Raw genomic sequence first — 16,561 nt, 5'->3', positions numbered from 1 at the left:
TTTTAATCTACGAAAATGTATAATCATTAATGACGGCAATCGGTGAAAGAAGGTATTTGGTCGAAAATCTCGTGACTCCTGAATGTAGTTTCACGTTTTCTAGGGTGTTTACGGTAATTGAAACTGAAGCCGGAAGTAAACAGACAGCTCGTCCTGACCTGAGCTCCTCGAGCTAAACGCCTCATTCAGCTGAGATTGAGTCAATGAGATTTGGGGTTTTTATGAATGTGCTCGATGATTTTCGAGGAGAACATGTCGAGCACGAGCAGTGTTTTATTTAAGAGCAGACTGAAGTCTGTGATCGAGAGCGCCGTGTCAGAGATCATCCGACTGCATGAAGATGAAGTGATGCTGATGAGACTGGAGATCACACAAAGAGACACTCAGATCAGCCGGAGAAACGATGACATCACGCAGAAAGATACCGAGATCAGACAGAGGGACACTGAGATCGGTCAGAGACTGGATGAGATCAGACTAAGAGATGCTGAGATCGAGATGCTGAAACAGAAACTGGCGTCAGTGGAGACAACACGACACAGACGATTTACTGCGCTGACATCAGGTACATATACATCAACCACCTGATGGAAAAATGAACTAATGTGTTGATGATGATGATGATGATGTCAAGTATCCTTAAGGTCTAAATTTAAAATAAAAGTTGAATCTGTTTACACTTGTTAATGCGAAATGAATTAACAAACAATTGTATTTCCATTCACTAACAGTAGCACTTTATAATAAATGTTATAAGACTATACTGTTCATTGTTAGTTCATGTTGTCTAAGTAATGTTAACAAATACAACGTTATTGTAAAGTGTTATCAGAGGTGGGACCAAGTCTTTGCATGCAAGTCCCGAGTCAAGACAGATAAGTCCGAGTCAAGACAGATAAGTCTGAGTCAAGTCCAGAGTCAAGACAGATAAGTCCGAGTCAAGTCCAGAGTCAAGACAGATTAGTCCGAGTCAAGTCCAGAGTCAAGACAGATAAGTCCGAGTCAAGTCCAGAGTCAAGACAGTTAAGTCCGAGTCAATTCCAGAGTCAAGACAGTTAAGTCTGAGTCAAGTCCAGAGTCAAGACAGATAAGTCTGAGTCAAGTCCAAAGTCAAGACAGATAAGTCCGAGTCAAGTCCAGAGTCAAGACAGATAAGTCCGAGTCAAGTCCAGAGTCAAGACAGATAAGTCTGAGTCAAGTCCAGAGTCAAGACAGATAAGTCCGAGTCAAGTCCAGAGTCAAGACAGATAAGTCTGAGTCAAGTCCTGAGTCAAGACAGATAAGTCTGAGTCAAGTCCTGAGTCAAGACAGATAAGTCCGAGTCAAGTCCAGAGTCAAGACAGATAAGTCTGAGTCAAGTCCAGAGTCAAGACAGTTAAGTCCGAGTCAAGTCCTGAGTCAAGACAGATAAGTCTGAGTCAAGTCCTGAGTCAAGACAGATAAGTCCGAGTCAAGTCCAGAGTCAAGACAGATAAGTCCGAGTCAAGTCCAGAGTCAAGACAGATAAGTCCGAGTCAAGTCCAGAGTCAAGACAGATAAGTCCGAGTCAAGTCCAGAGTCAAGACAGATAAGTCTGAGTCAAGTCCAGAGTCAAGACAGTTAAGTCTGATTCAAGTCCAGAGTCAAGACAGTTAAGTCTGAGTCAAGTCCAGAGTCAAGACAGATAAGTCTGAGTCAAGTCCAGAGTCAAGACAGATAAGTCTGAGTCAAGTCCAGAGTCAAGACAGATAAGTCCGAGTCAAGTCCAGAGTCAAGACAGATAAGTCTGAGTCAAGTCCAGAGTCAAGACAGATAAGTCCGAGTCAAGTCCAGAGTCAAGACAGATAAGTCCGAGTCAAGTCCTGAGTCAAGACAGATAAGTCTGAGTCAAGTCCTGAGTCAAGACAGATAAGTCCGAGTCAAGTCCAGAGTCAAGACAGATAATTCTGAGTCAAGTCCAGAGTCAAGACAGTTAAGTCCGAGTCAATTCCAGAGTCAAGACAGTTAAGTCCGAGTCAATTCCAGAGTCAAGACAGTTAAGTCTGAGTCAAGTCCAGAGTCAAGACAGATAAGTCTGAGTCAAGTCCAAAGTCAAGACAGATAAGTCCGAGTCAAGTCCAGAGTCAAGACAGATAAGTCCGAGTCAAGTCCAGAGTCAAGACAGATAAGTCTGAGTCAAGTCCAGAGTCAAGACAGTTAAGTCTGAGTCAAGTCCAGAGTCAAGACAGATAAGTCTGAGTCAAGTCCAGAGTCAAGACAGTTAAGTCTGAGTCAAGTCCAGAGTCAAGACAGATAAGTCTGAGTCAAGTCCAAAGTCAAGACAGATAAGTCCGAGTCAAGTCCAGAGTCAAGACAGATAAGTCCGAGTCAAGTCCTGAGTCAAGACAGATAAGTCTGAGTCAAGTCCAAAGTCAAGACAGATAAGTCCGAGTCAAGTCCAGAGTCAAGACAGATAAGTCTGAGTCAAGTCCTGAGTCAAGACAGATAAGTCTGAGTCAAGTCCAGAGTCAAGACAAATAAGTCTGAGTCAAGTCCTGAGTCAAGACAGATAAGTCTGAGTCAAGTCCAGAGTCAAGACAAATAAGTATATAATAACTGTACGGGACACATCAACTATTCTAACCATTCTTATTTTGAGTCTGACCTCTATAACTGTAATATTACTGTATACTCAGATTATTATAGTATTCTCTAGAAAATTGAATTTAGGCATTCATTAAGTTATCCAATTGTTGTTCTTTTGTCTTGAATAGTATATTCAAGGTTTCCAGTAAGAATATTTTTTTTATCACAAACACATTGCAATTTTCATTGTATAAATTAAATTATTTATTGTTATACATTAATTATTAACTTTCCTATAGAAGTTAAGTATACAACAAAAATCCAAATGTTATTGAACAACATAAGGGTGAATAAATACATTTACATTTACATTTAGACATTTAGCAGATGCTTTATCCAAAGCGATTTACAAAGAGTTTAGGAGTTTAGGAATTAATATAAGGTTTTTTTATTTTGGGATTAATTATCATGTTAAATAATGCATTGACTATGAAACAGATTTGAACATCATTTTTGTTAGACTATAGAAAGTAAGAAAATATTTTCTGGCGTAATAATGACTGGGCAATGTGTTTTAGTTGTAAGAAATGGTTCACTCTTTTCTACATTATCTCTTACCTTTCTCTAACTCTGTGTCCTTCAGTCTGTTTAACTCCTGCATCAGTTTGTTTTCCCTGCCATCCAAAATAATAAACAAACATTGTAAATCATTCTCTAAAAATACAAACATATCTTTAAATGTCGTTTGAGCTCCACCTGATATATGTGTGTGGTATACACAATTTCTAAATTTAAACACTACATTCTACAATCATACTTACGAGTCTTTCTCTGACACAGTGCCAAACACAGCGCAGCTCTTACCTGTGTGATTCGCTCCACAGAAAAGCAGACCATGATCACAGCTTCGATGTTTGGTTTTAAAATATATAAAGACTTGCAGAGTCATGGTGTCCAAGTCTAAGTTAAGGTGAAATCTTCTCTGATTTTGCGAGTCGAGTCGCAAGTCATCAAATTTGTGAATTTTCGTTTTTACTGACACATTTATGAGTGAAAAGGAATTTCAAATGAGAAAATTATTGGGCGTGGCTTCCGTTTTTCACTGCGAATTGATTGGAAGTGTAAAAGCTGTTGCTTTGATTTTGAAATTAAACTGGCAGCAGACTGACTGGTGAAGGGGAGGAGTTAACGGAGGCTCCGCCCAACCATTTGGGATGGATAGTCATTTCAGGGCGGAAGTGCATTTTTTAATTTTAACTGAAGATTATGAGGGCATGAATGAAAAAAAAAGAAAATGACCCACATTGATAAGCTATTTACTGTAAACGCTGCAATATTCTATGAAAAAATAAGATTCATCATTTTTTTATTTCACTGGGACTTTAAATATCACAACGATCTGTCATTTTCTTTTTTTTTTGTTTAGATCAATAATGTTTTGATCAATAATTCATGTTTAACTAGTGACTGTGGTCATTTCTGATATCCGTAATGTGATTGGTGCTAGTTTAGAAGGCCATTTTCAATCAGTTTTTAAGTTTTAGTTTATTTAAGATTATAGCTTTTACTATTGGAGACATTCTAAATTGAATTCTTGATGTTAAAAAAAATCATGCAGAGAGCAGTTTGAAATCACAATCCCATACTAAATGCTTCTTAGTGAAATCGATACTGATAGAAAGACAAATAAAAGGTGTCTTCACAACGAAGCGTCTGATACGTTTTTATCTGTGTGTCTGCAGGACATCTGCAGTTCAGCGAAGCTCAACTTCAACTTGAATTGAATGATGAAAATCATCATCATCAGCAGCAGAGAGACACAGATGCAGAGGAGACGTCCCGTACTAAAACACAGACTCGGTGTTCGGACGGACACGACCATGAGAACCACGAAAGCCTCGATGAACTACAGCTGGAGGCAAAGACCGAGCAGAACTTCGAGCCTGAAATCAAACATCCGGACCATTGTCATCATCATCAGAACGACCGTGACGTCAGTGTGAGAGACACACGCGTGTGGTGTCCTGACACAGAAAACACTGAAGAATCCTCCACATCAGATCCGCACTGCTCCTTTAATCCCGTGAAAGAAACTGAGATCTCATCCGTGGCCTTCGAGCCTGTGACACAGACTGAAGCGCTTTGGACTGACATTGCAGAACTGGACCCGGTTCACACACAGCAGCACAAAAACCCGGTGGAAAGTGTCTCGCTTCGCAGCCGTCCACACGCTGATGCGGTCACGTGTGCGTTCACCTTCGGCACGGGTTGCAGGAGAGAGACGGCGCGGGAGAAATGGTTCATCTGCTCGTTCTGCGGCAAGAGTTTTGATCGCTTCAGTCACCTGCAGATGCATCAGCGCATTCACACCGGAGAGAAACCGTACTGCTGCAGGACCTGCGGCAAAAACTTCTCTCAGCAGAGCAACCTGCGCACGCATCAGAAGATCCACCGCAGACCGGACCACATACACGCCAAACCATCCTGACCTCCGCAGACGATGCTGTTTTTCTCTCTGTGCCTTTTCACTAACTCACTTTATACCGTTTCCAGACATGAGCAACCTTCAGTGAACGTCTTTCATGCATTTGAATGTTTATTAACGTATGTCAAAGTTCAGCACATTTTATTCATTGGAATAAACACGATCAAACTCTTTTGAAAACTATGCATTGCCTTTAGAGCTTCAAAATGTAAAAGTCACTGTGCACTTTGTTTTCTTCTTAAATCGACAAAAGAAAATTCCACTGTAATACCATATAGCTGTAAGGTTCGAAAAAAGCAGTGCAGTCGTATAAAAAAACTTCTATAATTTTTGTGAATATTAAAAAAGGTAAATACAACAAATTATTTAAACACTAGGGATGTAATGATTCATTCAGCTCGAGATGCGATTCACGATTCTGATCTCACGATGCGATTTATTCACAATTTATTTTTAAAAAATGAGTTGAAACTAATTAGCGTTATTTCTTTAATGCTTCAGGTCTCTTTGTATAATAAAATTTTGTTTTATTTCAAATAACAAAACTAAACTGCAATTTTAAAACAAGTCTCTTTAATATAAACAAACTGATACTGTCTGTGCTTTTCTTTTTTGCATTTAAGAAATATCAGCATGTCCACGTTTATGTTTGCAGTGAACACGGCTGCCCCTGCTGTTCAAAACATGTATTGCGATTCAGTTCACACCTCAACCGATTTGAATCAATCTTTACATCCCTATTAAACACTAAAGTAAATCCTGTTCCTATAAACAGTGAGTTTTATTTTCAGCAGTTAAAAGTGTTCTGTGATATAACATGCTTATACACTTATACAATTGCTTTAAAAATCCACTTAACCCTCATAAACATCGATCGTCTTTCATCAAGGGCTTCATTTCTGACGATAAACAGTAGAAACAATCATTTTAGAAACCGTCAAATGAATTGTATTTGATGCCATTGTGCTTTTAAAATGGCACAGCCTCTGCAAACAATGTATTAAAAAAATAGAAAATACCTTTTATAATCGGTCACTAATTCAATTTATACAAACCTTCTATTCTTCTGTCTTTGATAGATAACATTAGTCCCGCCCATCAACTCACGTCATTGGTTCAGAGGGTATGAAAGCGCCACAGACTCAAAAACACAGTCTCACAGCAATTCAGAAACATCTTCATAGGCACCTGATTCATGTGACCTCATTTGTGTGTTTGTTCTTGGAAGTTTAATCGTAAAAGTATGTTTTCTTTTAAAACTTGAACCTATGTAAAAAAAGAGATGGTAACATAATAAAAAACATCATTTTTTAAAATGGTTTAAACAATTAATCGCGATTAATCGCCTCCACAATGAAAGCTTGTCTTTACATAATATACTGTATGTCTGTGTGCTGTGCATAATAATTTTGTATTTAGAAACGCATACACATACACGCAGGAAATATTAACATATATTATTTACCAATAATTATATTATATGTTAATGTTTATCCTTTTTTACTTCATATTTTTCTTAAATATATACATGTAAATGCGTTTATAAATACAAAATTATTATGCACAGTACACGGACATATAATATGTAAACAAAAACTTATATTCAGCATATGATAAATCGCGATTAATCGTTTGACAGTTATCTCATTTTGGAACCAAACCCTTAAAATAGACATTCGACATAAAAGTTTTCGTAAGAGCACGTTTGGATAAGGATTTTGTCTTGTAAGCGTCACTGTTGTTGTTTTTATAACCATATGTCGCTGTATGATTCACATTATACGGAGGTAAAGAAAACAGTTGTGAGTTGCTGTGAGATCAGGCTGATGTCAGTGTTCACAATCTTCAGGAAATCAAATCAACAACAGCTCACTTAACATAAAACTGGGCTAGAAAGGTTTTTACCTAAAGTCTTAAAGTGTCTTTTAACTTGTTTTGGCACTGTGTTGTGTTGTTGTGTTGTGTAGAGAGGTAGACTGTGTCCAAACCAAACACATTTCTCATCAACAGTAGATGTGCAGTAGCGTCAGAGATCCTTCAGTCTTTATTGTTGTCGGTACTGAACGAAGCTGATAAATAATCCACTTCACCGTCCCATCACATCCCAAATGAAAACTCAACGTTCCACATGTTTGGTGTCGAAACGAATCACTTGTGTTGTGTTCTAGATGACTTCTCCTCGTGGCTGTATGATGATGGCGTTTGGGTTTACTTTCGGCGTGAGTCCGCCGTTACTGCGCTGAAAGTAGTTGCTCACAGCTGCGGATAAGCGATGAGAGTTCAGAGCAGCACTTCCCTCCTCTCCTTCAGGATATCTGTCTCTCTCTTCATCTTCCCGTCTGCGAGAACCACGATTCCAGACGTCTGCAGCCGGACCCGAGCTCATGGACGGAGGAGGAGAACTCTGGTCCCTGTGAAGCCCTGAATCCTGAAAGACAATTGAAACATCATGTCATCCATTAAAGTGTGCTTTCACATCTCCTGTAATGAATAAGAATGATTAAAAATACAAAAAAATGAAAGACATAAAAAATAAAAATCATATATAGAAGTGCCGCACGATACCATAAGAACTGTTTTTGGTGGTGTGGTTCCATGAAGATCAAACTTTCATCCCCCTTTTTTTAGGGTGGGGCTTAAAAGTGACTTTTAAATTAGTGTGAAAACAAGACCGAGATCAGGTCTCTGTCTAGACCAAAGCAATCCAGAGTTAAAGTGTCTGGAGTTGAAAAATGAAATAAAAGAATACTTATAGCAGTTTAATTCTACATTAATAATCATTAAAAAATCAATAAACATTGTGTTATTTATATTAAAATATCTTTTAAAAAACGGCAAAAAATTAAAGACTGATATAAAAAAAAATGGTTTCTTGGATCCGTTTAAGCGTAACACCAACAACTGCCACTAGGTGTCATAAAGGCTCAATGGTTTACATGCAAATGACAAATTAATACATTTCATCATTATATATAAGAAGGACATTTTTGGAGCTTTCCAACGATATTGAAGTTTTTGGATTTATTTTGAGATTTACAATTAAATATGATTATGAAAAATGTTTTTGTCTGTTTTCCTTTCTTTTTTTTTGGTGATATGTTTGATGATTTAAATTATGTCAATATTGTTTGTTATAATTTGTGAAGTTATCTGTGTTAAAAAAAAGCAATTAACATATAAAAAAAATAAAAAAAGGAATTATATTCCATAACTTCAGTGTTGCACTGGAACAGTGACATTTAGCATCATTTCATTATTTAAATACTCACTCTTATCATAAATGAATAAATTACTACTCCTACATAATTTCTTTTTGTATTGATATATAGTTTGTTATGATTGGGTTAGATTGTATTAGAACAGTGACAATTAAAGGGTTAAAATCCACAATCTTTCCATTTCACAAAAAGGGAAAAGGCTCTTTATGCTATAAAAAGAAAGACATTGTTTTATTATTATTTATTTCTTGAAATGAAGCTCGTGCATTATTTATTATTTTAAACTTTCTACTTTTATGAATCTTTTCAAAACTGAAAAACATGTCAGTATTAGAGATATATCACACGTGAAGTGTGTTTCTGCTGTTGTGTCCTGCAGGGAGCGCTATTGCACACACCGGTGAAAAATCAACAGAAACAATAAAGACTAGAATGTTATACAAGTAAACAAAAACACACACACAGATGTAAAGAACTTCTCACCAGAGACATGTTGCTGTTCTTCACGTATGACTCGACTCTCCGTATTTTTTCATTATTCTCTTCTTCAGACTCTCTAAGTTTCTGACTGGTTCTGTCGGGCCGGTATGGTGTGTAGATGGCAGGACGTCCGAGACTGTCGTACTCACCCTGTCGACTTCTCAGGTCATTCAGTGTGGAGTTATCCTGCACAGACAGACAGACAGACAGACAGACAGTGAGACAGGAGTTTTACTGTGATCACAACATCACAGACAGACAGTATCTCACCTCCACTGATAACACACTGTGTCTCATCACTCCATCCATGTGGATCAATGAACGATCTTCAGCCTGAACAAACAAGACCAACAATCACCAACACTGACCAAATCAACTCATTTAAAAAAGAAACTGAGCAGTGTGTGTCTGTGTGTGTTTTTATGTATGTGTGTGTATGCATATGTGTGTGTCTTATGTGATTGCATGTGTGTGTTAGTGTTTTTGTGTTTGTGTGTATGTATTTGAATGCGTGTGCTTTTTTGTGTGTCTGTGCGTGTGTTTGTATTTATGTGTGTGACTGTGTGTGCGTGTGTATGTGTGTGTGTGTGTGTGTGTTTGTGTGTTGCGTTTGATTGTGTGTGTGTTTAAGTGTGTTTAAGTGTACGTGTGTTTGTTTGTGTAAGCGTATGTGTGTGTATTTGAGTGTTTATGTGTGTGTGTGTGTGTGTGTGTTTGTGTGCCTGCATGTGTGATGTTGTACCTGTCCTCTGGGATCTGTGTTGATGGAGTTGAGTCTCCTCATAGACACCTGTCGTGAGAGGCTGATCATCTCCTCTCTGATGACACACAACATGATTGACATTTACACAAAAGCTCAGGTTGTGTTCTCAAAGACTCAAAGATGCTGAACTCACGTGCGCACACTGAGAGCTCTCTTCAGAGTTCTGTTCTCCTGTCTGAGGTCACAGTTCTTGTACATGAAAAAGACGCCGATGATGATCACCAAACATCCAGCCACAGAAGCTCCAACAATGATCAGCAGTGTCTCAGGATGAGCCGTGAGAGAACTGACCGCTTCATCTGTGTGTTCTAGAAACAAATCAGTGTCATGAGATGAATGTTGTGTAAACACACGTGAGAGGTGAAGCTCCAGTCGAATCTTTCTGAAGATGAACAAACACACAAGACTCAAAACACGCAGCACACGCAGCACACGCTAACGCTAACCTCTGAGAATAAAGTGAGACGTGATGAGACTGAGAACTTCATCTCATCTCCTGAAAGAGAAACATCTGAAACACTGAATGAATGATTGAGCAGAACTGTGTGTGTAACACATGTAGATGTTGTGTGTTAAGCACACGTGTGTGCTTGTGTTCATGACTTGAACGTTTACCTTCAATGTTCAGTTGAAACTCAGATTTAACGCTGCCCATGATGTTTGCCGTCTGACACACGTACACGCCTCCATCTGTCACGTTCAGAGGACGACTGAACACCAGTTTATCACCCTGAACTAACACACCCGCCGGGAAATGTCCACCCGTCCTACATCACAAACACACAACCACACACATGTCACCAGTCTGTCATACATGTGCAACTTTAAAAACCTTTTATGTTGTGTTTCGCTGATTCATAGTGAAATTATTTTCCTAATATCATAGATAATTCTGATATGTGTTATCACACAACAAAGAGTTTCACACTAGTTTCCTTCAGAATTGTATATCTGAATACACACTGAGAGGAAGTTAAGATGAACAGATCACTTGTGTTAAAGATAACGCCCTGCGTGTATAAAACACCACAATGTTTCATAAATAACCAACATTTAATTCATGCTGAAAATACATACACACAAACCCGCCCTCACACATACAAAAACACACACAAGAGCACACACTGCCGGACACACACACATGCGCACACACGCACACAAACACACATTACACACACAAATGCACGCACTCCCACTTTAAAACATGCACACAAAAACGAATGCACATACACTCAAACAAACACAGACACACACATCATGCGTTCTGGTGGCTGTAGCAACGACAAACGGCACATGAAAGCCTCTCATGTTTCTGACTTTTACTCTCTTTGTCTCTATAATTGTCATGTGACTGTTGCACGATTCATGTCAAACACACAACAGAATTCATCAGCTGTAGACCTCACACGAGCAACAGAACACAACATCACAAACCGTCCAAGACACCCACAAAACTGTCTCATCTCTGGCAGGCCGCCGTGTGTGGTTGCTAGGCTCTTTACCAGCGGTTGCTAAGGTATCCTCTCAATACTCTAGACATGTTTCTGGAGTCTCCTGCAAAGTGACGAATGAGATTTATGGTCTATTTCTGGAGCACAAACTGCAGTCACACTCAATGTTTCATCTCATTGTTAAAGGTTTTAAAAGCGACGCTTGTCTTGTGAAACACACACACGCTTGTGTTCAGAGCAGCGCCTTTCTTCTGATGTCAGGTGTGTATTTGTTAAAACAATGATTAGAGGACAGAGGGGTTATTTGCGGCTTATGAAGCGTCTGGATTCACTGCCGCACCCTCATCACTTCAGCATCCTGCTCTTTTCTCTCTTTTCATCTCTGTTGGGGTTTTTTGGGGAGAAAGCGCTCCTGCTGACTCGATACTCTCAGTTTGTAATGAAACACCGGCTCTTTTCTTTTCTCCTGAAAGGCGCGAGTCAATGTGCATTACTCCCTCAGTTCAAAAACTCTTTGTGATGAAGTTAGACTACAGAAAAGAAACAGGGCGAGGATGAAACGTGACGTGGAGTTGTGAAGATGTGTCATTAGATCCTTCCTCAGTGTGAAGAACAGATGCAAGAGAACAAATCCAGTGTCTGATGCGTGCTGCACACACAAAGAATCTCTCAAAAGATCTCAATATCAGCTCAAATATTTCTCAACACATCCAGATGATTTGACCTCTAAAATCTACATTCACTTACATCTCCAGACTCTTCATGTGTTTACACAATTATATCATTTCATTATCTTTTTATTTCACCTACAGACGATTTCATCTTGACAACATAAACAAACCCCACCTTAACGTCCGGTACACATTCACAAACAATAGAGCGCCTGTAGAAGATTTCTGATAACAATTAAAGGAAACCGAGAGAAGAAGCGTATTATCATATTAATCATATTAATTAATATGAAAAAATTAAATCAAATATAAATAGTAATATTATGAGACACTAGCCAAACACAAACCGGAAGTTAAGTGGTGGTCAGGAGCGCCTCCGATGAAACGGTCTATAAGTAATTTCAGACATCTGAGACTAATAAAGACAACGTCGTCAAATCTCCTGAGCAATGAAAGAACAAACTCCGAGCACTAACATTCTCCTCTCAATCGCTCTGTTTGCCAAATTCATGGTGTCAAATCTTTAAAGTCCTCCTAGTTTTGTTTACAACATTTAACAAACTGTATATTACAATATACATATTTTTTTTATCTAATCATAAAGTTTATACACATTTTCACAGACTGTCCCTAAGTGTCCCGTACAAAAGTGTGTGATGATATTTATATGAGATTTTGACACCCTCAAAATGAAACATAGAGGACACAAATGAGTTCTTAAGTCTCCGTGAACCGGAAATTGCGATCGCTTTATAGGCTATTCTGTCACATTCCGAGTTAAAAGGAAGAAAGAGGAAATGAGTGGGCGTGGCTTGCGTTTTTCACTGCGAATTGATTGGATGTGTAAAAACAGCTGTTGCCTTGATTTTGGAACTGGTAGCAGACTGACAGTTGAAGGGGAGGAGTTAACAGAGGCTCCGCCCAAGCCGACTGAAGATTATGAGGAACATGAATTTAGAAGACAATGACCCACTTTGATAAACTATTTACTGTTAACGCTTTTCATGAAAAATTAGGAATTGTCATTTTTAATTTCACTGGGACTTTAAATGTGACTCTAGGAGTTTAAATGTGAGTTTGTTCTGAAATGTGGACCCTCAGCAGGGCTGGTCAAGGTTTTGTTTTAAAGGGACAGTTCACCCAAAAATAACAATTCTGTCATGAATTTCTCACTCTCCAGTTTTTCCAAACCTGTTTAAATGAAGATATTTTGAAGAATGCCTGTAACAGATCTAAGACCCCATTGACTTCCACAGTAGAAAAAAGGACAATGGTGGTCACATTCTTCCAAATATCTTCTTTTGTGTTCAAAAGAAAAAACAATATAAAGTTACATAGGGTCCAAGAACTATTTGGTTGCAAAGATTCATCCAAATAACTTTCTCTGTGTTCATCAGAACAAAGACATTTATACAGATTTGAAACAACTTGACGACAGAATTGTCATTTTTTGGTGAACTGTCCCTTGAAGAGCTGATGATGACGTGATACCTGCTCCAGGTGATGTTGTGAGGTTGGGGGTTTCCTTTAACAGCACATCTGAGTTCTGCTCCTGTTTGTCCGGATCTCCAGGAACCAGAAGCTTCGATCACTGCATCCGGTGGATCTAAATCAAGTTCAACAAATCGACATTTTATCAACTCATTTCCGTGTGTTAAAGACCTCAGGAAGATGCTTCCCGGTGAACTCACAGTGCACGATGACGTTGTTCTGGAGTCTTCGGGGTCCGTCTAGAGCCGGATGCCACACCAGACAGTCCAGACGACGGCCATTCATGCTGCGTAACGGGTGAAGAGAGAACTGCGCTGTCACAACGCCGTCCTCTCCGGTTCGGTTCTGAGACTGCCCTGGAATGTCCGTGTCCCAGGAGAGACGAGGAGGAGGATGGCCGACGGAACGACAGGAGGCGGCCGAGCCGAACCGCTGACCTTCCTGCAGGATGACCGGATCCAAAGAGGAGATGGGCAGAACTACCAGAGTGACACAAAACAACAGCAATGTAATATTAAGATTTTTAAGAATGATATTAAGATCTTTAAGGAAGAGAAAAGGGGAATTATCATCATACTCCAGACGGTTAGACTGATTTGTCTTTCAAAGTTTCCGGAGGGGAATGTGGTGATGTGGCAGGTGTAAACGGCCTGGTCCACTTTCTTTGTGTTCAGAATCAACAGCGTCGAGTCCACCGTCGGTTCAGGACTCTCAAACTGAACACTGTTCACAAAATCAGGCGACGCTGAAAGAAACAAACACACAGTTTCAGGAAGAAGGTGTGAGTCTCATCTCGTAATGTCAGACACTATCACATCTCTTCTAAATAATCACCTGAATAATAATCACACACTGTAAACTTTGCTGTAGTTTTCCAGCGGGTTTGCCAGTAATTTACTGTAGATTTTATTTACAGTTTTGTTTTAAACTTGACTGTAAAACTTTGCGGTAGTTTTGCAGCAGGTTTGATTACTACTTAATATAGTTTCCAATTAGTACTGTTTTTTGCAAAACCCTTTGACTTTTGAGATTCAAAATGAGCAAGAAGAGACTGGGATTAGCACAGCACAGTATTTTTCTCTTGTTTTCTGTTAAAATATTTTAAACCTCTTAAATAACGATACATTTACATAACAAGAAAAGTGACTCGAGATATTTAGTCTTGTTTTATGAAAGAAAAAGATATAAACTAGCTAAATTTATGCTTAAAACTAAATTGTACATTAAATCTTCAGTTAGTTACTGGCAAACCTGCTGCAAAATTACTGCAAAGTTTTACAGTGTAGTTCTTATATTTTCTTTCATAAAACAAGACAAATGCTAAGAAACGCTTTAGATTACGGCCCGCAATGAACCGCATGATTAAACAAGATTTCCAGCATAACTAATTTGAGCAATACTGTACCTTTACAGTACATATCTGTAGGTGAAGATGAACAATATGTAAACTTTGTGAAATTAAAAGATTAAAATAAATTATTTGTGACCAACAATCCTAAAATCTAAAGTAAAAACAGACATTGTGCATGCTACAATTGTGCCATTTTGCTTGCGCAAAAACAGAAAACATAATTTCCCCTTATTACGTCTGCTAAAATAATAAAACAAGAACCCGGTACTTCATTAATATCCACACAAGCTTATATATGGGCATTGTAATCAGAAAAATGTAGAGTATGTTCACGCTAAGATTGTTGTATAGCATACTGAAGGTCATACATACCTTATAATAATAAAATAGTGACCCCTTATTTTAAAATTCTTACAGTATAAATATTTTTTAATTTCCTCAATTCTTTATACACCAAACTCTGCATATTGTTCCCATACACAATTACAGATTTTTACAATAAGTTACGCTGTTAAATCTGTTGAATTATGCGGTACATTGCGGGCCTGTTACCGTAAAGCCAAATTGAAAACATTACTGATTGAATAAGTCATTAAATCTACAGTAAGTTCCTGGCAAACCTAATGCAAAACCACAACAAGGTTTAACAGTGAACACTCAGTCTCTTTGGGAAAATAAAACACAGATTACTGTGGTAAAAGGATGGTATCCATCTGTATTTTAGCCGATTGATTAGCATTTATAAGCACAATATTCCTATAAATATAATGTAAATGGGTGTAAAAAAAACTGTAATTTTACAGAATTTTACGTATTTTTAAAATACTGTCAAAAACCATAAAATTACAGAAAAAGACCGCAAATTTACAAGAAAACTGGAGAAATTTAATTTTACAGGGAAAACACGTTATTATTTACAAGATTTATTTTCCTTACAGTTTATTTTTCAAATACAGTCAAAAATTATAAAATTACAGAAGAAGACAACACATTTACAAGAAAAAAATGGGAAAAACAATTGAATACGTATCATTATATCTGTTTATCCTATAATCCCTTTCCAGTTTACAGAAAATGTCCATGTTTTTTTAGGGATTTTTTAGCAAAACACTTTTGTAAGGGTTAGCTCAGGAGTTGAAGTTTTGGCCATATAAAATAAATAAAATATGAAAATACTGCATAAATATCTTGAAAAGGTATTGTAAGTTCTCCTTGTTTGGTGAAATCAACTCAGTCGGCCAAACAGATTAAAAAAAATGTATCTGTCGGTAACAAATACACAACATTACTGTGATATCACATTAACTGAAGCGTGGTGACGATGTTTGACTTCAGTGAACGCGGCTTTTCTGATTTGGTCAAAACTATTTGACAAAACCATCATGACAGTGAGAACACCAAAACATCCTCTTTGATCTCTCTCTGTTATTTTGTCCTATAGACATCATGAGATTCAATAGAGATCAAATAGAAGCCTTTGCTCATCACATATTTATATATATTATCAGAAATGTCACAGAAATGTCACAAATGAAACATTTCAGAAGATATCTGAGATCTAAGTCTGCAATGAAAAGTCAAGACAACTGCAGATCATTATCGCGCACACACACACACACACACACACACCTTTGGGTCCCTCGGTGAAGTGTCCAATGATGATTTGTTCTCTCTCTCCTCCAGGTTTTTGTCTGGACCAGGTGACCTGCACCACCCGCTCGCCCTGCTGTACGATGAAGCGACATGGCAGTCGAGTCTGTGTGTTGATGTATGAGCGCAGGGATATAGATGGAGACGGCTCGATAAACTCACCATCTACACACACTGACAACACACAAACACACACACAGTGTGAACATCTAACAGTGGTGGTATTTACCGTGGTGAGAGTCGAGGTCAACCGGAGTAAATGTGTGCGTGAGAAGTTCAGTTAATAATAAACTGACACTGACCCAAACCACAAACATTCAGTTTCTCACGATCTGTGCTCAGATGAAAAGTGGAAAAGTGTGAACTTCATTTTAACTGAAAAAAGTCATCTTTTCAAATTCTACTCAAAACACTTAAATGTCAGAAAAATATTCTTGACTTATACTGAGTTCCATCT

General features: G+C 38.2%; 2 protein-coding genes across 3 annotated transcripts in view; one reads left to right on the top strand and one right to left on the bottom strand.

The window, feature by feature from the left end:
- Nucleotides 1-135: 135 nt before the first annotated feature.
- Nucleotides 136-5,212, top strand: LOC130418139 (neurotrophin receptor-interacting factor homolog). The gene is made up of 2 exons (XM_056744106.1): nucleotides 136-565; nucleotides 4,287-5,212. Exons 1-2 carry the CDS (start codon nucleotides 226-228, stop codon nucleotides 5,030-5,032), a joined length of 1,086 nt encoding a protein of 361 aa, XP_056600084.1. The 5' UTR covers nucleotides 136-225; the 3' UTR covers nucleotides 5,033-5,212.
- Nucleotides 5,213-5,531: 319 nt separating this feature from the next.
- Nucleotides 5,532-16,561, bottom strand: part of nectin4b (nectin cell adhesion molecule 4b) — a 12,378-nt gene continuing 1,348 nt past the window's right edge. The window contains exons 2-11 of one of the 2 annotated variants that reach the window (XM_056744104.1): nucleotides 16,084-16,278; nucleotides 13,681-13,848; nucleotides 13,304-13,582; nucleotides 13,104-13,218; nucleotides 10,106-10,257; nucleotides 9,624-9,798; nucleotides 9,470-9,545; nucleotides 8,998-9,060; nucleotides 8,731-8,913; nucleotides 5,532-7,457 (exon numbers count right to left, since the gene is read on the bottom strand). In XM_056744104.1, coding sequence (XP_056600082.1) covers nucleotides 7,194-7,457; nucleotides 8,731-8,913; nucleotides 8,998-9,060; nucleotides 9,470-9,545; nucleotides 9,624-9,798; nucleotides 10,106-10,257; nucleotides 13,104-13,218; nucleotides 13,304-13,582; nucleotides 13,681-13,848; nucleotides 16,084-16,278 — 1,670 coding nt within the window. In that variant the 3' untranslated portion in view covers nucleotides 5,532-7,193. The remainder of the gene's footprint in view (nucleotides 7,458-8,730; nucleotides 8,914-8,997; nucleotides 9,061-9,469; nucleotides 9,546-9,623; nucleotides 9,799-10,105; nucleotides 10,258-13,103; nucleotides 13,219-13,303; nucleotides 13,583-13,680; nucleotides 13,849-16,083; nucleotides 16,279-16,561) is intronic. The other variant, XM_056744105.1, reaches the window with a different exon arrangement.

This window comes from Triplophysa dalaica, chromosome 3 (assembly GCF_015846415.1).
Source record: "Triplophysa dalaica isolate WHDGS20190420 chromosome 3, ASM1584641v1, whole genome shotgun sequence".
Classification (NCBI taxonomy): Eukaryota; Metazoa; Chordata; class Actinopteri; order Cypriniformes; family Nemacheilidae; genus Triplophysa; species Triplophysa dalaica.
The sequence above is the reverse complement of the archived record's forward strand: the minus strand, read 5'-3'. Positions and strand labels throughout refer to the sequence as shown.

Coding starts and splice junctions, on each gene's coding strand:
- LOC130418139 (XM_056744106.1), top strand. CDS start 226: ATGTGCTCGATGATTTTCGAGGAGAACATGTCGAGCACGAGCAGTGTT. Junction 566..4,286: donor ATTTACTGCGCTGACATCAG/GTACATATACAT, acceptor GTGTGTCTGCAG/GACATCTGCAGTTCAGCGAA.